General features: G+C 43.4%; 1 protein-coding gene across 3 annotated transcripts in view; it reads left to right on the top strand.

Moving 5' to 3' along the window:
- SEPSECS (Sep (O-phosphoserine) tRNA:Sec (selenocysteine) tRNA synthase) overlaps positions 1-24,702 on the top strand; it is a 39,205-nt gene extending 14,503 nt beyond the window's left edge. For all 3 annotated transcript variants that reach the window (XM_073574690.1, XM_073574691.1, XM_073574692.1), the window contains exons 5-10: positions 2,598-2,751; positions 2,834-2,936; positions 3,865-4,086; positions 12,818-12,911; positions 16,447-16,537; positions 24,079-24,702. In XM_073574690.1, coding sequence (XP_073430791.1) covers positions 2,598-2,751; positions 2,834-2,936; positions 3,865-4,086; positions 12,818-12,911; positions 16,447-16,537; positions 24,079-24,367 — 953 coding nt within the window. In that variant the 3' untranslated portion in view covers positions 24,368-24,702. The remainder of the gene's footprint in view (positions 1-2,597; positions 2,752-2,833; positions 2,937-3,864; positions 4,087-12,817; positions 12,912-16,446; positions 16,538-24,078) is intronic.
- The last annotated feature ends 553 nt before the right edge of the window (positions 24,703-25,255 follow it).

Raw genomic sequence — 25,255 nt, 5'->3', positions numbered from 1 at the left:
TGTTTCACTTGCTCCCAGCGAAATAGAAAAATTCAACCATTCACAAAACTTACTGTGCATGAGGCAATTCCTTTATGCCCGGAAATTGTTAGAGATGTTGCCCATGTGGTTACGGCTTTGCCTCCAACCCAAGTTAGTGTAGAGAGGTTGTTCTCTGGCCTTAAAATTATTAGGTCAGATTTGAGGTCATCTATGAAGGAGGATCTGATGGAGGCAATTCTATTTCTTAGAACAAATTCATAGACTGCACAAATGTTATTTAGTATGTTTTTGTTGAAAACTGTTTTTTGCCACTTACATAGTTTATTACATAGATATATTACAGTACAGACCAAAAGTTTGGACACACCTTCTTATTCAAAGAGTTTTCTTTATTTTCATGACTATGAAAATTGTAGATTCACTCTGAAGGCATCAAAACTATGAATTAACACGTGTGGAATTATAGAATTAACAAAGTGTGTAACAACTGAAAATATGTCTTCTATTCTAGGTTCTTCAAAGTAGCCACCTTTTGCTTTGATTACTGCTTTGCACACTCTTGGCATTCTCTTGATGAGCTTCAAGAGGTAGTCACCGGAAAAGGTCTTCCAACAGTCTTGAAGGAGTTCCCAGAGATGCTTAGCACTTGTTGGCCCTTTTGCCTTCACTCTGCGGTCCAGCTCACCCCCAAACCATCTCGATTGGGTTCAGGTCTGGTGACTGTGGAGGCCAGGTCATCTGGCGTAGCACCCCATCACTCTCCTTCTTGGTCAAATAGCCCTTACACAGCCTGGAGGTGTGTTTGGGGTCATTGTCCTGTTGAAAAATAAATGATGGTCCAACTAAACGCAAACCGGATGGAATAGCATGCCGCTGCAAGATGCTGTGGTAGCCATGCTGGTTCAGTATGCCTTCAATTTTGAATAAATCCCCAACAGTGTCACCAGCAAAGCACCATCACACCTCCTCCATGCTTCACGGTGGGAACCAGGCATGTAGAGTCCAATCGTTCACCTTTTCTACGTCGCGCAAAGACACGGTGGTTGGAACCAAAGATCTCAAATTTGGACTCATCAGACCAAAGCACAGATTTCCACTGGTCTAATGTCCATTCCTTGTGTTCTTCAGCCCAAACAAGTCTCTTCTGCTTGTTGCCTGTCCTTAGCAGTGGTTTCCTAGCAGCTATTTTACCATGAAGGCCTGCTGCACAAAGTCTCCTCTTAACAGTTGTTGTAGAGATGTGTCTGCTGCTAGAACTCTGTGTGGCATTGACCTGGTCTCTAATCTGAGCTGCTGTTAACCTGCGATTTCTGAGGCTGGTGACTCGGATGAACTTATCCTCCGCAGCAGAGGTGACTCTTGGTCTTCCTTTCCTGGGGCGGTCCTCATGTGAGCCAGTTTCTCTTGTAGTGCTTGATGGTTTTTGCCACTGCACTTGGGGACACTTTCAAAGTTTTCCCAATTCTTCGGACTGACTGACCTTCATTTCTTAAAGTAATGATGGCCACTCGTTTTTCTTTACTTAGCTGCTTTTTTCTTGCCATAATACAAATTCTAACAGTCTATTCAGTAGGACTATCAGCTGTGTATCCACCAGACTTCTGCACAACACCACTGATGGTCACAACCCCATTTATAAGGCAAGAAATACCACTTATTAAACCTGACAGGGCACACCTGTGAAGTGAAAACCATTTCCGTTGACTACCTCTTTAAGCTCATCAAGAGAAAGCCAAGAGTGTGCAAAGCAGAAATCAAAGCAAAAGGTGTCTACTTTGAAGAACCTAGAATATAAGACACATTTTCAGTTGTTTCACACTTTTTTGTTAATTATATAATTCCACGTGTGTTAATTCATAGTTTTGATGCCTTCAGAGTGAATCTACAATTGTCATAGTCATGAAAATAAAGAAGACTCTTTGAATGAGAAGGCATGTCCAAACTTTTGGTATGTGTGTGTGTATATATATATATATATATATATATGTGTGTGTGTGTGTGTGTGTATATATATATATATATATATATGTGTATATATATATATATATATATATATATATATATATATATATATATATTGTAATTATAATATACAGTATATGTAATCGATAGTGTATTACATATTTACAGTTTATTACAGTTTTTTGTGTTCTACAGTTGTATTCCAATAAATATATATTATGTTCTATCTAAATTTCTTGATTATTGTATCATAAAAATTAATAAATGTCTGATGTTCACATTGAGGAGTCGGAGTCGCAGGTTTGGCTTATCGGAGCCACAGCCCTTCTCTGTATAACGCAGCCGGCACTTGCTGTGTAGGGTACATGGACATCACTTGTCTATAAGGGGTGAAGAATGGATGCTCAGGTCAGCTACTTGGCCAAAGGGGAATATTCAGCAGTCCGACCCCTTGTCAGTGCTTCGCTTCTATGGGAAATAAAATCGGGGATGTTGCAATCAGACATGCCTGGCCTGGTAACATCGGGGCCCGGGGTTGGATTCTGTGTTACTCAGTAAGATTTGGAGATGTTCCCCTCGGTCATTTAGGACCTCTCTGGCCGATCATACGGAGCTCGTTAACCCTCTGTACTCTCCCGCTGTTTGTAATGAAGGATTTGAGCCGGTGGTGATCGAGAATGTCCTGGAAGGAGACGAACTTCGCACGGACCTGAGTGCAGTGCAGTCCCGGATCTGTGAGCTGGGGGCTGAGAACATCCTGTGTGTTCACTCCACCACGTCGTGCTTTGCCCCTCGTGTGCCCGACAGGTAAAAAGTTTTCCAAACTGTTTTTTTTTTCCTCTTAGTTATTTCCACATTATATTATTTCTCCGTCTCTGTTCTTGTCTAGACTGGAGGAACTGGCCGAGATCTGCGCCAAGTATGATATTCCTCACATAGTTAATAATGCCTATGGTGTCCAGTCATCGAAATGTATGCACCTCATCCAGCAGGTACTGTCACGGGCGCTACGTCTACCCCAGAGATGGCCTACCTTTTTTTTTTTTTTTTTTTTTTTTTTTTTTCTTCACTAAGCCAAGCTGCTCAATGATTGGAAACCTCTAATTTCCTATAGTCTGTGTCATCAACCAGATAGCGCCATTTTTTTCCTTTTTATTGTTTTTCAGCTTTACAAATATCGGCCACTATGAGAATCTTTCTTTAGAACCAGTCTTCCATATTGTGCGAGCGCAGCCGTTCTTGGAGTTCATTCATTACACGTATAGCTGATGAAGACCTGAATGCAGTGTTTCCTTAGCTGGAATGCCCTAGCACCATAGGGATCCACTAATCCTACAGTAAAGAGACCCTGATTCCAGCGATGTGTCACTTAGATTACTGGGTGCCGCCGTACTAACACAATCCGAGGTCGTAGACTAGAAAGCAATGATAAATCCTTCGGCACTCTGACAAGTGACTCCCCCTCCGATCGCTTTGTCTCAGCCTCTATCTCCTGCTGTCTTCAGATTACACAGCAGATTCCTCTTAATAGATTGTGACCCACTGGCCGAATCCAATATTGCCTAAGTATTACAGGTACATGAGTGCCCCTCTGTTGGGTTGTACATTGTGTTATTAGATAATTGGGGTGGCAGCTGTCCGAGGCCGTGGTATATACGATATGTGGGGTGGGCACACATACTCCATGTTACCGGCCAGGACTCCCTCTAGCTGTGGAAATAGGATTTAGTGTTTGGGGATTAAAGTCCTCCATATATTTAAAAAATGAATACGTCTGGGTAAGAAAAGGTGGCGCTTCTATGTCATTAAAACTTGACAGCGAGAGAATAGAGTGGACCATTTGAAAAAAAAAATGAATAAGGTGACAATAGCAACTACCACAACAAAGTGATTTTGTTTTTTTTAAACTTTCCCCCCCAGGGCGCCCGTAGGGGCAGGATTGATGCTTTCGTGCAGAGCTTGGACAAGAACTTCATGGTTCCTGTAGGTGGCGCTATTGTAGCAGGCTTTAATGAATCGTTCCTGGAAGAAATTAGTAAAATGTATCCGGGGAGAGCGTCAGCCTCCCCATCTCTGGATGTCCTGATAACGCTGCTGTCGCTCGGTGCAAGTGGATATAAACGTCTATTGGCAGAAAGGAAGGTATGATGGTTTTAATGCAGATTATTTTTCTTCTGATCTGCGTTGCATGTTCGAAATCCGCAACATGTCAGTTTCTCTGGTGGGTACGCTGAGTTTTAAATGCAAATTTTCTCTATAGACTTACAGTGCATTGTATGGCAGCACGGTGGCTCAGTGGTTAGCAGTGCAGTCTTGCAGCGCTGGGGTCCTGGGTTTGTATCCCACCAAGGACAACATCTGCAAGGAGTTTGTATGTTTTCCCCGTGTTTGCGTGGGTTTCCTCCAGGTTCTCCGGTTTCCTCCCATACTCCAAAGACCTACTGATTGGGAATGTAGATTGTGAGCCCCAATGGGGACAGTGATGATGATGTCTGTAAAGCGCTGTATAAGCAAAGGATAATAAATGAATAGGTGTGGATTATCCGCAGGTAAAAAACACATGCTTTTTTTTAGTGTTTCTGAAGCGGAAATGCATAAAATCCGCATATAACTGTATCAAAAAAAGTTTTGTCAAAGCCACATACAAGGGAACATCAAAACCAAAGCATGACGTTACCAAAATAGAAAACCACAAAGTAAAAAATTCTCTAAAGACGCACTCAAATACACAAGTAACCCAAGTTACCTACTTGGGCAGAAGTGCAGCGAGCACGGACAATCAGAAGTGGTGGAAGCCTCCCCAATATGCAGACGAGGAGGCGTAACCCTACACCAAATTCTTGGTCACACCGAGGGTGCACCGCAGCTCCCTCACGTGCATACAACAAAAGTTATGTTCTCAGGCCCTGTCCCAGTAATGCGTAGAGATTTATGGGTGTTATAGGGGTGAAGTCCACTACAATTATGTTTAGCCAATTTTAAATGCTTTTTGGGGTGACGAACTTCCTTTTTAAAGGGATTCTCTGAGAAATGTCCTAAAATAAATAAAATTAAATAATGCACATTTTTCTAAATGCCTTTTATATAGGAAAAAGTTATGCTTTATCTAATGCACTCTGTCAGGATTCCAAGATGGCAGCCACCATCAATCACAGCCCGTCCTAGATTTCAGAGGGCACGCAGTAGGACGGACCGCATGGAGCTCGAGAAGGAGGTTACGTCACAGCAGCGTCCGGTTGGCATCGTAAACGCACATTGCTCTGTTCAGACGACCTGACAGGACACTGAGCGGCCCAGACTGAAGGAGAAGATAACGTGTTTCTTTAGCGGACTGAGAACGGACATCCATCTCAATCAGCCTGACTGTTCTTCGTCACCCAGCCCGTGACATCCACCGGTGACCATGTTCTCACTGGAGTGCTCCTTTACGTCCCATTGCAGTAAATAGAAAGCTCCTCACACAAGCTACCTCTTCATGAATCCGCCATCCAGATGCAACACCCGAAGACATCCTCCCGAGGTTGGACATGAGCCTCGATCTCGAATCTACAGATTTCTATTTGAGTCTTGTGCGGTGTATCATCAAGGAATACCCCTTTTAGATATGATTTGTGGTTTTTCACAACCAGACAGATGGGTGGGCAAAGGAATTTCTTCTTTATTCAATTCCCCCCATGACCGCACCACAAGAGAGGAGATCCGCCCTTCAAGGACAGGAAACCTACAGACATGAAAGGGCAGCACCTTTCCCATGCATCAGTTGGTTTCCTGTCCTTGACGGGCGAACCTCTTAAAGACATCACTGTTGAAGAAGTGGTACCCTGCCCAAATAGCCCCTCTTCTCTCCACTGTGGATGGAGAGGTAGACACGGATGTGTGGCTCTTCCCAATTGCCTCTATGGTAGTTCTGAAAATATCCGAGGAAGATGAGTGGCTAATTTTTGGATTTTTTTTTTTTTTTTTTTTTGTTTTTTTTTTATAACCCCAGGGACCCGACGTAAATCTCTGAACTGGTAGCGGTAATGTCTTGGCAAGGGGCCTGATATAGGAGTGACCTTCCTGCTTGCTTATCATTGAAACCTATATGATATCGTATTTAGAATCAATCGCTATAAAAACACAAAGGATAATTTGTTTTTATATTTCTCCAATCTAATTTAGCCTTTACCACCATGGTGGCTTCTACCGCATGACATTGATTTATTTTCCCGACTCTCCTCCACCAGAATTACAGGGACGAGAAAAAACCCCCACGACCAGCGCTCGTTGTGCAGTCCTCGCGTGCGCTTCAGCTCTCACAATTTTCCATTTGTTCATCACAAAAGCTGAAATTAGGTTAAATATAGTACATAGAAATCAATGCCGTCGCCATCTCATTTTCTGAAACCTTGCACTCCGTTTGCTTGGGGGGCTATTAAGTTCCTCTTCCAAGTTGTTATTGATTTGACCCCTGAAAGAAGGATTCCTCTAAGCCCGAATTCTCTATTAATCTGCATTAAATAAGATCCCCATCTGATTGTATATGATGGAGCGGCATGTATGGCGCCCCCCCCGGGTGTATGGCGGGGGGTCAGGGAGGGAGAAACTTATATTTAAGCTAGAATTTATAAGAAGTTGTCGTGATTGATGGAGATGACTCGCGCGGTATTCCCTTCCTGTGATAAAACCGCCGACACTTAATGCATTTTATTGATGGGTAAGAGCAAGGGCAGCGCGAGTCTGCGGTCAGCTGAAGGAGAAGCCACAATCGCGGCGTCATCCGCTCACTATCTGATTAAACCGAGCAGATTGTTATTTCTCCTCCCGAGATTTACATCACTGATGGCCAGCAGGCTGACCTCCCATGTGCCAATCACCGCACGCTTAGTAATAACTCCTGCAAACACCGGAGCAGTGTACACAGCAATGACCCAACACATGGAGCAATATCCTTAAAGGGGTTTCACTTTTTAAATGGAGTGTTACAATGAATCCTGTGCAAGTTTAAAGGGAACCTGTCAGCAGGTCAGGTTTTTATACCATGTAATCCGACAGCAATGTGATATAGGAACAGAGGCGCAGATTTTGACAATGTGTCACTTAGTTTACTGGGTGCAGCAGTGGTACAATCAGTTTTCTCTGCTGTAGAGCTCTGATGACTGAGCCCTGTATAACACTGCCAACATCTGATTGGCAGATTTCTATATATAATCAGTGGTGGGGGAGGGGTGGTACCAAAAGACACAAAATACCTAGTCCTGGAGTGATAATCTGCCGATTAAATCACATTTTATTGAAAACGCAATGTAGCCTAGTAAGTGACACATCATTGGAATCAGGGGTCTCTCAGATTATATATCAACAACCTGCTGACGGATTCCCTTTAAAAGGGTTATTCCTCAAATAGCAAGTCATTCAAAGTTGCTTATATCTGAGGATCCGACCACTAAGGACCACTCCCAGCGATTCCTGATAATAGGGCTCTGTGGAACCTGTCTCGAGTGGACTGGAGGATGGTAAAATTGATGTCCAGTAATTGTGGGACTGCTGGAAATAGCGGAGTGCTACTTTCTTCAGCAGTCAGTCACATTCAAGACTGGGATCCGCAGAGCCCTAGTGGTCGGATCCCCAGCAATCTGCAGTATATTCTCTATCCTGTGGATCCCATGTAAGAGGAATCAATCAAAAGGTCATCCTTTTTTTTTTTTTCTTTATTTTCTGCCTATTGCAATCTGTATTAATAGATTCTTGCCATTTTCACAATGGCGACTGAGGCTTTTAGACTCCAGCTTCCTGTTTCACCACAATGCTCGCACCCCGACCCTATGTCTTATAGTGTAGCGTCTAATGAGCGTGTGTAAAGAAGGGAGGAGGACTCGCGGGTGACATCGCCTATTGTGATCGGTGGCTCATGTGCTATTATAATCAGAATCAGATTCGTGCCCGACTCTACGCGTGGAGCGTTGATAACAGAGCAGATTTTTGACAACTGACGTCTTGCCATGAGGCTTTTCCTACATCACGGTAAACCCATGGGTTATACTCAGTCCTCCACTTGTGCCCCAGAGAAAGAGCCCATGTGTGCGGAGTATAGAACGACTAGAAACATGGGCAAACGTAGTGTATCCACGAAACGTAGTGTCCGAACCACAGCCTGCAGTATCCAAGCTTCCTGTTGGTGTCGCTATAGACCACAGGATGATGGCGTCCTGAGGAGTAATACTCCAGCCATCTATAAATCTGGGATAAAGACATAGAGGTGTAAAATATATATATATATATATATATATATATATATATATATATATATATATATATATATATATATATATATATATATATATATTATACTCTCTTTCTTAAGAGTGATTAGTGTCCTTCATATACTATTATCTTCGAGTAATATTTGATGAACATATAGGTCTCTCATATTAAATGACCTGAATCCTCCATTTTTTGGCTATATAATATGTACTATAGTTTTGTTTTGTTTTTTTTTTGTTTTGTTTTATTCTTTTATTACATCCATGCGTGCCTTGTCTATACAACCCAGCCAGGAGATTTGCACTAAGCTATGTATGTTGTTTTTTTCCATTATGGATAAGTCTCCCAGTCTTGTTCTTGGCAGTGAGGTGGCTGTCCATTTGGACCGTGACGCTCCGATGCGCACTCATCTTGCCAAACAGAAACCTATATTTCTATACACCAGCAGTGTCAGACTGAAGAACATTGGGCCCACCTTTCTCCCCCACTGAAGAGCCCCATAGCAAATGCAAGGTTTAAACTATGAACTCTCCTGAAGGAGAAGCCAGGGCCCACCGGAGGATTCTCCGGTTCTCTGGTGGGCCAGTCCAACCCTGTCCACCAGCCAGGTTCCCACAAAACATGCAGTGGCCGATGGGCACACAAAGTTGATAAAATAAAACTGAGATCTTGCAGTTATAAACAGGCACCAGTTGGCCGCTGCATGACTGCCGGGGTGTCCAGTTTGCACTGTAAGGCTTCATGCCATTCATTGGTCTAGAATTGTGGGATGAGTGTCATGCGATTTCTTTTCTTGCATGTACAAACCAATTTTTCTAAATAACAAAAGACTGACTGGCACTTCCAAGCTAGTGTGAACAGGTGCATACTAGGAGCAGCCACCTCCATATACAGTAAACAAAAAAAGTTGCACTCTATCCTGCTAAAGCATGTCCATGTGAAATATGAATAGCTATGCGGCTTCTGAATGTTATGAAAAAATGAGACGCTTTGCCCCTAATTTGGCCAGATTATGGAAGTAGCTGCTTCTAGTATGCACCTATTCACACTAGCTTAGATGTACCAGTCAGTTTTTTGCCATTTTTATGTTAGCCTGCCATTCAACATGTGGTGATTTTAATTGTAGCAGGTTCCTACCTACCCATAAATGCAGGCATTGCTGAGAGAGGTGTCCACATTCACCCAGGAATTCAGACATCAGCCTAAGAGAGGTATTTACACTCACTGGCCACTTTATTAGGTACACCATGCTAGTAAGGGGTTGGACCCCCTTTTGCCTTCAGAACTGCCTCAATTCTTCGTGGCAGAGATTCAACAAGGTGCTGGAAGCATTCCTCAGAGATTTTGGACCATATTGACATGATGGCATCACACAGTTGGCGCAGATTTGTCGGCTGCACATCCCTGATGCGAATCTCCCGTTCCACCACATCCCAAAGATGCTCTATTGGATTGAGATCTGGTGACTGAGGAGGCCATTTGAGTACAGTGAACTCATTGTCATGTTCAAGAAACCAATCTGAGATGATTCGAGCTTTATGACATGGCGCATTATCCTGCTGAAAGTAGCCATCAGATGTTGGGTACATTGTGGTCATAAAGGGATGGACATGGTCAGCAACAATACTCAGGTAGGCTGTGGCGTTGCAACGATGCTCAATTGGTACCAAGGGGCCCAAAGAGTGCCCAGAAAAAATTCCCCACACCATGACACCACCACCACCAGCCTGAACCGTTGATACAAGGCAGGATGGATCCATGCTTTCATGTTGTTTACGCCAAATTCTGACCCTACCATCCGAATGTCGCAGCAGAAATCGAGACTCATCAGACCAGGCAACGTTTTTCCAATCTTCTACTGTCCAATTTCGATGAGCTTGTGCAAATTGTAGCCTCAGTTTCCTGTTCTTAGCTGAGAGGAGTGGTACCCAGTGTGGTCTTCTGCTGCTGTAGCCCATCTGCCTCAAAGTTCGACGCACTGTGCGTTCAGAGATGCTCTTCTGGCCACCTTGGTTGTAACGGGTGGCAATTTGAGTCACTGTTGCCTTTCTATCAGCTCGAACCAGTCTGCCCATTCTCCTCTGACCTCTGGCATCAACATGGCATTTCCGGCCACAGAACTGCCGCTCACTGGATTTTTTTTCTTTTTCGGACCATTCTCTGTAAACCCTAGAGATGGTTGTGCGTGAAAATCCCAGTAGATCAGCAGTTTCTGAAATTCTCAGACCAGCCCTTCTGGCACCAACAATCATGCCACGTTCAAAGGCACTCAAATCACCTTTCTTCCCCATACTGATGCTCGGTTTGAACTGCAGGAGATTGTCTTGACCATGTCTACATGCCTAAATGCACTGAGTTGCCGCCATGTGATTGGCTGATTAGAAATTAAGTCTTAACACACAGTTGGACAGGTGTACCTAATAAAGTGGCCAGTGAGTGTATATTGATAGGGACCCATCAGTCTTTGAGACCACCTTGACGTCGGTTGATGGGAAGGTATGAGTTGGCCAAATTATGTGCTAAGCCGTATTGCTATTCATATTTCATATTGACATGCTTTAGCATTCTATGCAAACTAATTTTAAATTTTTGTCACCTAGCATCCGACTGACATCCGATTTACATACGAATGCGATGCAGTTACAATGCAATTTTTTTATTTTTTTTTTTTTTTTTTTTACATGAGCATTAACACCCACTAGGTGCTGAGCTAGCACGTGCAGCTCACTTTCTCTGCTGGATGGCAGGCTGTATAGTTGTATCATGCAACAATGCAGCCTGCCATCTAGATGTAGCAGGGCCAGACGCGTTACGGGACTATTGGATAATTTTCGTCTCAGCTGACAGGTGAGGAATATAGTTGGTATATTATTTTACTTCTTTTACAGGGGACATTGGCTTCAGTGGATTGGGCATAAGGTGAGTATATGTGTTTTTGGTTAATTTAGAGCCAATAAAGGAGTCTGTGTCATTTGATCAAATTAAAGACTTTTATTCTGGGTGTTATTTTTATTTCACAATTTGACTATGGGGTTAGTAATCGGGCTTATAGATGCATCTCCATTAGTAACCCCTGGCCTTGATGTCACGTGACAATACAAAGGTGACATCAACTCCCTCCCCCCCAACTATCACCCCACTTGCAACCTCACCAGGGTAAGTGGGAATAGCGAGGCTAAGTGCCAGATTTGGAGCATGTTATGAATGTGTCATTTCTGGGGCGGCTGAGAGCTGATGTTTTTAGGGCCCCTTCCTAGGCTATTATGAGTCTGCAGTGGTCTGCCTTTGCTGATTATTAATTATAGGGAGACCCTAAGTCATATTTTTTTTGTGGGGGTCCTCAATTTTAATAACCAGTAAAGGCTAAGTACAGCTGTGAGCTGATATTAATAGCCTGGGAAGCTCCATGGGTATGACCCCCTTTCCCAGGCTATAAACATCGGGCCCCCCAGCTGTCCTCTTTACCTCTGTTGGTTAATAAAATTTTGGGGGATCCCACACCATTTTTTTTTTTTTTTTTTTTTTTTCAGAACATAATTTATTAATATAATACATGTACAGTAAACTACAGAAGCAGTGTACTAGCTATACATGTCACTGGCATCTTTTATATCTATGTGTATACATCTATCCTATTTTGTTGGGTCACGCTATGATTTTACTGTGTGGCAGATGAAATGTTGGGTTTTCAAGGACATAAATGTGCGGTAAGAAAAAAAATCGGATGGCGCGTGCATGGATTTTTTTCTTTTTATCACACCTAAAGACTTGCATTGGCGAGTCTTGTCCGAGATACAATGACAATCGCAGCATGTGCCGTGGCCAGTGTTGTAACCTGGAAATGTGAGCTTAATCGCTGTCATTTTAACCAGTTTTGCAGTAATCAAGAATACAAGAACCCTTGTATTATGTTAGAAAAATTTTCCTTCCTCCACTTATGAGCCGCTTCTCCTCTCTTCCCGCTTCCAGAACTTATCATTCACTCTGGGGGACAAAAAGCAGCTTAAATTCATTTTGTTCAAAACCAGATGGCGTGCCGGCACAGTGAGGTATCAGCCTGCAGATGCCTAATGAAGTCTCAGGAGGAGCAGAGGGAACAACCGAGGCACGGACACACAGACCTGTGCTGCTGCTTTCTGGTTCTGGATGCACAGCTGGACGGCTCAGTTGTGCCCTCCATGCAGCTGCTTCTGAGTGTGTGCCAGGAATCCCTCATGTCTGGATGTTCTACTGTGTGTATCGGACATCATAGCAGCTAGTCTCTATGCTACAGCTCAGAGACAACTGAAAATGTCATAAATTTATTTTTCGATAATGCCATTACTGGCTTTCTGGGTCTCTAATACTGTATATTCCAGGTATCTATGTGAGCTTTCTTATATTTGTATGTAGTGTATTATTTTTGTGTGGGCATTTTCTATTAGTTTCCATATTTTAAGCAGTTTACCTGTGGTCGTTGTATAATACAAATTACTATATGTGTACATATGTATATAAAATATTTACTGTTGTTGACCCATTGTGTATATTGTAGTTGTTGGTGAGGTGTGTATTATATTGCAGCCTCGTTTTTTGTTCACTAATGTTTTATTGTCAAATTACTTTTTTTTTTTTTCTTTTTCTGTTCTAGGAATTATATACATATCTTGCCAACGAATTGAAGGCGTTAGCGGCAAAACATAACGAGAGGTTGCTAGATACTCCACATAATCCCATTTCGTTGGGTAAGTCTATGCAGTATGTGCAGTTACATAGCATGCCCAGTATAATTCTGTTACAGAACCTGGTGGTTCCAAAATGAATAGGCTTCCATAGGACAAGAGTAGTTTGATGCCAAATGCTGAAAGGTCTTTCCCACCATTAACAAAAATGACATTTGGTTCCTTTCTCTGGCACCTCGCAGTATGCCCTGACTCCAAAAGTTGTAGTCGTCTGTTTTACAAGAGTCAAAGTCAGGAAATGTCAGTGCCCGGTGCCACCTGTTAAGGTTGGTATCCGAACATCTAATATTGATGACCTGTTCTCTGCATATGTCATCAATATCAGTCTGGCCTGGGGTCCAACACTGATCACAGCCTGAAGTAAGCATTATACTGAGATGCTGTTCTGCTCCATTCAATGTGTAGTGGCCGCAGCTGAGAGCTGCAGAGCAGTGGAAAAAGTTTTGAAATTAATCTTTATCAGGTGTGTGTAGGCTATACAAAAAGTCTGTGTGAGTGTGTATGTATGAAAAAAATAAAAAAATAAAAAAAAAACAAAAAAAACTAATATATATATATATATATATATATATATATATATATATATATATATATATATATATATATATATATATATATATATAAGACACAGTCCACACATCCAAAAGTCACACCTTTTATCTATAGCCACTAGGCAAAAATTTACAAAACTGAACATTTAGGTTCTTGGTTTAAAGGGGTTGTCTGGTCGAAATTGATAAGTCTACAGTCACTCTATGTGACTTCAGATTTATGAATTCCCCAAGAGCACGCACTGTGCAGGGAACCGGAGGGTATGTATGAGTTATACATACTCCCGGCCACAACCCGTTCACTTGTGTGGAGTGAGGTTGCACCCCCGAGTAGTGACGCGGACGTCCAGTAAATGTGGCTGGCTAGAGGACGAGGACTCGCTTGGGTATGGCGCGAGGATGCGCCCACTGGACTGTCTCTGCCTGGGAGTATGTATAACACATACATACCCTCCAGTCCTGGCTCAGAAACTCCCCGCTGCACAGAGTGCATGTACTGGGGGAATTCATAGTCACTCTGTGGTCACAGAGGGAATGCAGACTTTTTGATTGTAACTGGACGACCCCTTTAACATTCTGATCAGACTGTATGAAGCCACTTCCAAGTCACGGCGAATCTCTCAGTGGCTCCCTAACGTTTTATAGTCTTAAAGGTGCTGCACCGTGCGCTAATCACGGCCATGACAACTGTGCACCCACAGGGCAGGTGACCTGGTGCCTCACCGCACCTATGCTGCAAGACGCCATTGATAGGCGCCATAGATAGGGCTTGTCCCTGTTTGGAGCTTATAGGTGCCATTGATAGGGGCTGTCCCTTTTGGAGCTTATACATGCCAAAAAGGTCAGTCCTTTGCTCTAGACCCCCTTATCCTATGTAGAGTGACATTGCAAAGAACTGTTCCCTCTCTGGGAGAGTCAATATATGGTGAGTAGACGCCATGATGTGCTGCGCTTACCCTGCAGAGGGCGCCGTTAGTGATTATCTACATGGAATGCCTGTCTTGGTGTCTGGGTGCTCTTTAAATCTAAGTCTTGATATATAAATCTTCATATTCGGATAAAATGCTGGTAATAAGTGTCGTCCTGGATCATTCTGTTCTGCGCTCGCTGACTCTGCCTACAGTGAATCTGTGTTATCAGCACAAAAGGATGTGCAGTAAGCACTTAGACCGGACGTAATGGTTTAGTACAATCGATGGATCCATTTCTTTATGGCGCTGTGTGCACGCTGGACACAAATGGCTTCTGATGGTTTGTGCTGTGTGACATGAAGCCTATTAATGCTATGTAGTATTCAGCTGAAGGAAGTGGCTGTCAGCGCCTCCGGGGATTCTGCCGTTAGCGGCACACATTGTTATTTTAAGAGGTCTTGATTGCACCTCAATTTTGTTTGTTTTTCTTTCTTTTTGGGCTGAAATAGATGCACTCCGATTCCTTTTATGCTGTTTGTCTACTGACCACATACTGGGACATATTCACACAAAAAAATAAGGCGACCAAAGGCTTTGGGATACACATTATACTACATCTCTGCAATCCAGACCTGTGACCGGTCCACGAAAATGTACCTGCACCATCAGACGTCTGTGTGTAGTACATCCGGACACCGACTCCTTCCTGTGGCTTCTGGTCCTCTCCTGCACAGGCCCAGAATAAAATCTTACAGTCATCTCTTGTCAGGGATTTTTCACACACACACGCAAAAAACAAACATAAAAAAACAGTGCAAATGTCATCAGTGTTTGGTCCATGTGTCAGTTTCTAACATCAGTGTTTCCTCAGCTTTTTTTTCTTACACTGTATGTTAAGGCCACATTCACATATTCAGTATTTTGCCTCAGTATTTGTAAGGCAGGAGGAGGTAGGTGGAGGAGGACGACATCGGGCCCATTTTCTATAATAGGTACGTGTTTTTTTCCCATGAAAATTTCTTAGAGAACCAGTTCATTAAAAACCGACTCCTAACGGTGCTCTCTTTACCAATTCTTTCCCCTCAATTGTCCCATTCTGATGGTTTCCCAGTCTTCGTACTCCCTGATCCGTCTGGACAGACGTGTGACCACTGCAGCCGATCACTGGCTGCTATGGTGACTAACTTGTTACTGGTGTTGGTCGCATGTCTGTCCATGCTAGACAATACAGAGGTCAGCCTGGGACCTGGGAAGCGTTGTATCGGGAGAGGTGATGGATTGATGCGGTAAGCTGTGGGAGTAGCGGAAGAGTGACGGGCCTCAGTGATGACCTCTGGGACTGACCGGCTGTCCTTGTGGTCCTAGAAAACCCAACTAACCAGTCTCCAACTCCAACCAGCACCAGGCCAACCCATAGACTTGTAAAAGGGTCTGATAATTGTCCATAGTGCGCGGTGTGTGGGCCGGATGGAGGCTCCAGTGCAGACGTCAGCATAGCCTTCATTGTCAGATAGCTACACATCCATTGTAAGCAATCCTCTTTGAGCACAGCGAGTTATCTCAGCTCTGGTGATCAGCTGGTATGGCTGTACGGCGACATGTTGTGTGATGGCAATTCTCAGACCTGTCGTGCAACCAAAAACATCTCTGCAATTTTACTTAAAAAATAAAAACACCTGCCAAATCGCTGACAAGTCATAAGGTAAGGGGAGTTGCTGTCGACCAGCGACAGAAGATCAAGGACATTTGGAAACCTTTGCGCTCTCCGGTAGGTCACAAGTCATAATATGCGATGATTAGAAATCATTGGATGCGATATCGCAGAGCGGCACCACAATCTCCAAGGTTTTACCGAAACAACACTGTGTCCTTGAATGAAAAGCGAGCAGAGATCTTGAGAAATGGTCAGGTGCGAAGTAAATTTGAAGGTCCCATAACGTCTGGTCACGTTGTACACACAAAACCTCTTTATATATGGAGGGATCGTCCCTGTTGACAGTAATATGACTTGCTATGTGTCAGATGTGGCCTTGTATGTGACGCTTTAATCCTTCTTTCTCCCTTATACCCATGTAGCAATGTCTCTGAAGAATCTGGGCGAGGAGGGTGGCTCGGCCATCACACAGCTCGGCTCTATGCTCTTCACAAGACAAGTGTCCGGCGCTCGGTGAGTGGTTTCTTTAAATTAGGGGGCAAAGAAGCTTACTAGGAAATGAACGCTGACTGAATGCCGAGGTAAGGCTCCTGCTTTGGCTCATGCGTCCCCTCTGCTGCAAATGATATGAGAGAGAGGGGCGCCATGACAGATTTTGCAGTTACCGTTTTGATGGATTTTTTGAGTAGGATTCTCTCATTATTAGAGATGAGGATCAATCAATGGGATCCCGGTCCTGCGTCCAGTGCTACCTGGATGCTGCACACACGGCCTGAAAATCTCTAACTTTCCTCACCATTATTAGCCGAGACTGTTTGCAACACCATCTGTTCCCTAAGAAGCCAAGAGACTGACCAGTCCGACTAGTCTCCCGTGCATCTCAGTCCATGATGGCTATTAAACCTAGTTTTTCTCTAACACGGCAGCGTTTCAGAGTTAAACATACCAGTCTGAAATCAGCCAGTGCCTGGTACATGTTTCCTGATCTACGGGCAGCATGTATCCGCTGTCAGACTCTATTTAAGATCCTTATTTTAAATGGGGGGGGGTTAAAAAGGGGCATGATTCAAGATAAATACAGATATTTATATTTAGTACTTTACTAGTCCCCTATCGCTTATGCTATATAGAGCAATACCACTGTATCACTATTTATTGCACAAGTACGTTGGCGTTCACTGGAATCATGGCAGGCACTTGGGTCTTCAGCAGGACCCCAGCTCTTCTACCAACCCATCGGTGCCCTGAGAATGACAGTGGCATTTAACGGGTTAACACCAGTGGTCAGAACACAGATCCACTGTCGGCTACTGGAGGCGGATGATGGCCATCATCTGCAAGTAATACATTCTTTAAAAAAAAAAAAGCACTATTCTGGTTTCCTGATGGAGTCATAGTGCTCCGAAACACTTTGAATAAAGCCACATTTTCATTGGATTATCTATTTTGACTTCTATCTTTTAAGCAGCGCAGAGAAGAATCCACCTTTTTATCCCTTTTTTTTTTTTTTTCTTTGACTTGTCACAAGGAGACCGGTGGATCTGCAGCAGATTGCATTTCTATGAGCATATAGGGCCTTTTACACACCGATTTTGTGACGCGGCAGCGATATCACTAGCAATATTGCTACATGTGACACTCTCCTCCGACCGGCTCCCTCGCTGGTTATCGGTGATCGTGCGATAATGTCCTGGGCCGTTTTCTGGTTGTCTGCTTCCTGCCGACGAGCGAGCCATGGACACGGGCGGAAGAAGTCATCATCGCCACGTCTGACAGGTAAGTATCGGCCGCCGACCACTGCAGCATCGCTAGTGAGATCTGCCTGTGTGACAGCTCACTAGCGACCATTTAGCGATGCACCAGCGATCCTGACTGGGTCGTATCGTTGTCGGGATCGCTGGTGCATTGCTAAATGTAACAGGGCCTTATGTCAGGGCTCGATCAGGAGATAAATTCTAATCAGATTTACTCACCAAATACCCAGATAAGACCCTATTGCACTTTTATTTTGTTCTAGCTTTTTACTAGTCATCCATTCTTGACATTAAGGGATTTAACAATTGCAGTGTATCCATAAGAATTGGATACTATGATTGTTCCGTCTGGGATCTGATTCCTAGACTCGAATAGGCGAGTCCCATCCGACACCCGGAATAAATTTGTGCACGCTGGAATTTTTCTCACACTCTGATTCGGTCCATTTAAAAACAGCATCAGAGCAGTCTGAATAACATTGGTCCGAGCGCTCTCTGTTATATCGGCTTCTTCACAGACAGTGCTACCCGTTTCACCGAAAACAAGCCTTTTGTTCATTTTTCACAGTAGTAGATATAAGGTTAACCCACGGGATCCCCCATATCAAGGCTCCATTTGCTGGCAATCTTCTAATATACTCCTTCATCCCATTGGCAAGTGTCTGTGTAATAGATGAGTGCGAGAACAGGTAAAGCATCCGATAATACAGTGGCTGTAGAAAAATTCTCACTTGGTGCCGTGTGACGGTCAACGTCGCTATGTTTGTAGGTCTGGTGTGACCCCGAGTCCTGCTGTGTGCCTGACAGCATTTTGGAATAAGGGGGAACATGACCACACATCATTTTAACAAGAGCTGCCTCCGAATTATTTCATGCAGAATACATGTATTTACCAAACTACACCTGCCCGAGACCAAAGTCCTCTTTAAGTGCAAAATGCTATATTACTCCGAATTATTGAGTTTTCATTAACATCTGTTGGAAAAACTGCTGTATCCACATGTCCGATGCCCGGCAGCCTCATGGATTGTATGCAGCTGAGATGGTAATGTCTCCGTACTGCTGGGAAGCAGCTGAGCCGCAGCCGACCTCCGCGCCAGTAAGCCGATACAGGAGGGCGTTTTGTTATTTCACCTCCTCTCCTATAGGATCAGACCACAAGATGTGTCCTATATTACTAGGACGCTGTGCCGTGTCCATCGGAACCATCCGGCTTATCAGATCTGATTTGTACGGATTATTGCTGTCTGTAAACTGATATCAACCCCAAATTTATCCTATGACTGTTTAATTCCTGAACGAGGTTGTAAAATAAGTAAGCAAATGTTATAATGCAAGTAAAAGTATATTGTGGAATTGGGTACTTGTTGGTCCCCATGTAGACTGGGTCCCCAGATCTCCATTACCAGTCCTTTTCTAGTTACAAAATTTGTTAAAACCTTATTGGGACGTCCATTTTGCCCATACGAGTGGTATCCGTTTTTTTTTTTTTCCACAGATAAAACCTATACCCATTATAATTTATGGTGCTAGTCACATGTCCTTGTTTTTTCAGGAACTGTGTGTCTGTGCAAAATTCACGGATGACCAGGGCCAATACAAGTCTATGGGTGTGTGAGCACTACGTACAGCACACGGATGGTATCAGTATGCAGTCCGTGTTATGTCTGTATTTAACATTGCAAATGAAAGGAGAAGCTTGGTCATTTATTTATCTATCCATCCGTGAAAAACTCTCATGATGGTGAAAATGGACACACAGCCCATGCGCTGATGGTAAAAAAAACAGACACATGGATGACACACTGATTGTAGAATCATAGAATCGTAGAGTTGGAAGGGACCTCCTGGGCCATCTGGTCCAACCCCCTGCTCAAAGCAGGATTCGCTAAATCATCCCAGTCAGATGTCTGTCCAGCCTCTGTTTGAAGACTTCCATTGAAGGAGAACTCACCACTTCTCGTGGCAGCCTGTTCCACTCATTGATCACTCTAACTGTCAAAAAGTTTTTTCTAATATCTAATCTGTGTCTCCTCCCATTCAGTTTCATCCCATTGCTTCTAGTCTTTCCTTGTGCAAATGAGAATAAAGTTGATCCTTCTACAATGTGACAGCCCTTTAGATATTTGTAGACAGCTATTAAGTCTCCTCTCAGTCTTCTCTTTTGCAAACTAAACATTCCCAAATCCTGCAACCTTTCCTCATAAGACAGGGTTTGCAGACCGGTCACCATTCTGGTCGCTCTTTTCTGAACTTGCTCCAGTTTGTTGATGTCTTTTTTAAAATGTGGTGCCCAAAACTGGACACAATATTCCAGATGAGGTCTGACCAAAGAGGAGTAGAGGGAAATAATGACTTCACGTGATCTAGACTGTATGCTTCTGTTAATACATCCTAGAATTGCATTTGCCTTTTTTGCTGCTGCATCACACTGTTGACTCATATTCAGTCTGTGATCTATTAGTATACCCAAGTCTTTTTCACATGTGCTGTCACTTAGCCCTATTCCTCCCATTCTATATATGCTTTTTCCATTTTTATTGCCCAGATGTAGTACTTTGCATTTCTCCCTGTTAAAAACCATTCTGTTAGTTGCTGCCCACTTCTCCAGTTTATTTAAATCTTTTTGAATCCTCTCTCTCTCTTCTCTAGTATTAGCTATCCCTCCTAGCTTTGTGTCATCAGCAAATTTAATCAGTTTACCCTCAATTCCTTCATCTAAATCGTTGATAAAGATGTTGAACAATACAGGGCCCAGGACAGAGCCCTGTGGTACCCCACTTGAGACATTCAGACCATACATACAACCATACATACCAGACCATACATACCATACATACAACTTTCAGACCAGAAACAGACACACAGACCATACATTGATCCAAAACACTGACACGTTACCGTTTTCGATTCCACAGCTAAAACATTTGAATGTGCAGAAAAACTGGCAAGGGTGCTTGGGGTGACACGGAGGTCAGCGGGTGCTCTAGTCCACTGGCTCGAGACCGCACGGGATCATCCTACTGAACGCCTGCTCTTCTTTTACCATGTCCATAATATTACTCAGACAACACATTGTGAGGGTAAACCAGTGTGATAATACTTTATTGCACCACAAAACAGGCAACACATAGAACAGTCCCAGCAAAATACCCAAGATGATGCAAATTACAGAGTCTCACCCTTCCGGTGACTTGCCTGGATTAGAGCTGCTTCAAGGGCCGACTACCCCCCACCAGTGGCACCCTGCTTTTGGCGGGCACCCACAGAGAGAACATAACGACAAGCGTAGGAAGCCGATCGAGAGCAGTGAGGTATAGTAGCCAGGTGACCTGATTGTCCCAACCTGGTTTCTTCAAGACGTCTCTGGGGATTCAGGGATGGTCAATGGAGCAGATCTGTATTCTTTCAGCCGGGGCCGTGGTCCCCTAAGCTGCCATCCTCGAATGTCAAGTGTGTGTCCCTCTTGATGGAGCCTAGTTCTGGCAGCTATCCTGTAGAGTGTTCCTTCCTGTGGTTTTGTAAAGAGTCTCTGGTTCTTTGGATATCTGGATCTCTTGGATGTCTGGATGTATATTGTGTGGTTGAGCGGCTCACTCGGCTGGACACAGAGGTATAACCAGAACAATGCTTGGTTTATTGAAGACAACATAAACCAAGCTTGGAAAACTAAACATGGCCCTCTGATCAAAACGGTAAAATAAAGAAACAGAAAGAAACACAGTCCTTTTCCTAGCGGGGATCAGCCCGCTCACAGGCAGCAATGTCCACGGCTCAGATTTAGCACACACTTTCCTGAAGTGCTCTCTCTCCAGGCACACACTGAACATTGAAAGTTTTCGCAGTCAGTCATTTAAGCCCAGACCATGTGACTCTTCCATCATGTGATTGATCACATGATCTCAACATCACACAGGTCCTGTCAGGACACTGCAGGTGGAGATACCTGGACATACTCCCACTCTGTGAATGTCCACTAAAACCAGCCCATAATATAACTTTATATAAACCGTCCTAACACGTAGTGTGCTGGAGGAAACTATTCTGGTTTTAAATCAATGACACCATCATGCGCAGTGACACATATCTCCCCTCCATCACTTCACCAGTGACTCTGTCACAATTGTTACTGAGGCATATCCCCTTTTTATAGTTTACAACTGTTCTTCAAGTTGATATTCACAGGTTAAGGGGAAGGGGTGATGAGATTAACTTGCATTGTTTGACTTTTTTAAATTTATCCTTCAATGTTTGTAAGTCAATAAACTGCATGACCTGGTATAATGTGTAATCAATATATCAGAAAATATCATTGTTCAGTGACCCTGCATCCCTGTTTTTGCAAAGGTAGCAGTACAATAAACTGTAGGAGTTGATATAAGAGGTAAATAGCAACCATTCATCAATTTACAAATATCAATTCAACCTATAAGAAGAATCAACATAGAGATAAAAGTCTATGCCTCCTGGCTTACTGAAAATGGAAATATGGATAATTAAGGTTAAATGCTGTGTCGTCACATGTGGTTCAGTCTAAACAACAATTTTTTATGCATTTATAGTCCAAACAATCTGGATTATTGCAATGATTAATCTGGAGCAATTCTGATCATCTTCACATCATGGCTGCTACAGACACTTGAGGATTTCACATAATGAATATCTGGGAGAAATTATAGGGGGTTGTTCTGCTTCCTAGTCAGTATAACTTTATTTTTGACTTGGGACGCGGAAGCCTGCTAACAAGGTATGGGTTGTTATTCTTCATAAGTGACCCTATCAAAGTGGTCTTCTCAGTTGTCGATTAGTGATTGTGGCACATTCAAAGGACTTGGTGGTACTGGCTGCAGAAGCCAAGTTATGATAGATCGCCATAGGATTAGGGGACCAGTTTCGTACTTCATTGTACAGCACTGAGTGGTGGGTCCCCCAGTGATCAGTAAGTTATCACTTATCCTATACACAGAACTTTCTTTACTTTTTTTTTTTATTTCTTTTGTTTCCTAAATGTAAGTTAAACTTTCAGACTTGTCTTTATTAACAATGTTCCATTATGCTTCTGCAGAATGTCTGCAAGTGATTTATCTAGCTGAATATTTTTGCAAAAATTTTACAAATTTGTCAGAACCAGGGCTGTGGAGTCGGTAAGCCACACCTCTGACTCCGACTCCTCAATTTCCATGACGACCACCAAAATTGGCTCTGACTCCATGACTCTGACTCCGCAACCCTGCCAGGGCTGTGGAGTTGGTAACCCAAACCTCCGACTCCTCAATTTCCATGACTCCGACTATACAGCCCTGGTCAGAACACCTGATCTTTTACGATTTCTCTCTGTGCACTACCCTCCCTTCTCTCTGTGTTACAGATATAGTGAGAGGGAAGGGGTTGTACACAGATCTCAAAAGTGATGAGGGAATAAAGTATTGGGAATAAAGGGAATAAAGTATTTACAGCCGCTGAGATGGCACAGAAAGCTAAACAGCCTATAGATGAGGAGGAAAGCACATGAAGTGGAAATTAGTGCAGGATAGAAGCTGCTCTGATGCATGAAAGCAAGTGAAAACCGTAGCGCCCTGGATTCACAGACCTCCTATCCAGCCTATATTACCGGGAGAGACACTCGCACAAGATAAAAATCTATGACTTGGACCAGGCTAAAAAATGAATGGGTATTGGAGTCTGAAATGTCATACATTAAAGTTAACGCCCGAGGAGTCCACATCCTTTAAAGCTTTGCTTATTTTTGTGGATGGTTTAATGGAATGGAAGAAGCGTTTATCCTAGGAATGGGCTGTGATTACCACTTATAAAGGCAGTAGAGTGTGGTTATTCAGATAAGATTAGAGAAGAAACCTAGAAATGACTGAATTGATTTGCAGGACCCTGGTCCAACAGCGATGTCAGTACTTTGTGGCCACTGGACAGGAGCCCTGTTAATCATCTCCGAAGCGCCGGCACCTCTTCTGATTTGTAGGCTCATTAGTCTGGCGTGATGCATGATATTGCACAGGGCCTACTAATCGGTAGTGGAGCCGGGACTGCCGACAGGTAGGAGGTGGTACAGGGGGCTCTCATCTACAAATGGCCGACGTGGCTGCTGACCAGGGTCCTGAGAATCTATTTGCCCAACTCTAGAAAACAGTCTCTCATACACACACTTTTTGCCTTTTAGACCCTGTGCTCCGTATGGGGTAATTATACCAAATACCATTTTGTTTCCGATACGTTTAACGCCCTCTTTTAACTCCCATCTGTGCATTTTTCTTCTTTCCTTTTCTTCACTTCTATCTTTTCCAGGGTGGTGCCACTAGGAACATCACAAACCATCAGTGGATATACCTTCAAGGGCTTCATGTCTCACAGCGATGACTATCCATGTGCCTACCTGAATGCTGCATCAGCCATCGGCATTAAAAAGCAAGATATTGACCTGTTCATCAAAAGATTGGACAAATGCCTCCGGCAATGCAAGAAGGAGACAAACGTGGAGGACATGGCTTCAGGTGCCTCACTGATAACGGAGAAAGATGTTACAGAATTAACCAAGGATTTGACAACCTCTCTGCAGGTGGAAGCCGAGGCCTGACACTGTGTAAAAGCTGAAGATCTAGACTGAAACTGCAGTGCAGTTAGCCGCATCCACGCCTGCCATGAATTACATGTCGTCGGCTGTTAAAAATGCTAATTCCGGCTTTATTTCAAAACCTGTACAATTGGGAAGAAAATTAGACCCTTTCTCCTGATGAATCATGCGTGCGTTAATCTGTCTAAATTATTCTTTATTTTCAGTAGGAAATAAATCCTGGTAGCGCCGGCTTTATATAAAAAGTCATAGTGAAGTGCCTTTTACCCACGTATTCTCATTGCCCAATGAGGCATTACATGTTTTGGTTTATTTTATAAATAAATCCTTTTATGTAATTTTGTTTTTTTGTAATTCTTTAGTACTAACATTTTCACATTTACAACAAAGAAAAAGCAGAATACGAGGCTATTTTAAAAAGTAAGAAAGAATAAATCAATTCAGAAAGTAGGTGCAGCTTCATGGTAGCCAAGCTCACGAAACAATATTGGGTCCCACGTGTTATGGCTTTTAGCTGGTGCCAGATGGTGAATCTGTTTCGTGCTGCAGTCGGGGAGAGGCCAGTGCACCAGGTGTATGGTGCGGTGGTTATACTAAATCTGGTGAACAATCGGCAGAAGATAGGCATATGCGCACATTAAGATGTCCGTATGCTCCGTAACGGAGAGATCTAGTCAAAAGTGGGATTGCTTCAAACTGTTAAAAGGTTATTGTTAAGTTACTGGGAGTCCGAGCAATGGGAACTCCCAGATGATCCCAAGTACTGAGCTTTGCAAAGCCCCGTCTTGACTAGACTAGAAGTGAGCATGCTCGACCACGAAGTCTATTCATTGTCCATAGGACTGCCAGTGAAACAAAGCGAAGCTCTCGTCTATTGCCTTCATTCCCATG

Source organism: Dendrobates tinctorius, unplaced genomic scaffold, assembly GCF_039654945.1.
Source record: "Dendrobates tinctorius isolate UK_male_01 unplaced genomic scaffold, ASM3965494v1 ptg000039l, whole genome shotgun sequence".
In the NCBI taxonomy this organism is placed as follows: Eukaryota; Metazoa; Chordata; class Amphibia; order Anura; family Dendrobatidae; genus Dendrobates; species Dendrobates tinctorius.
The sequence above is the reverse complement of the archived record's forward strand: the minus strand, read 5'-3'. Positions and strand labels throughout refer to the sequence as shown.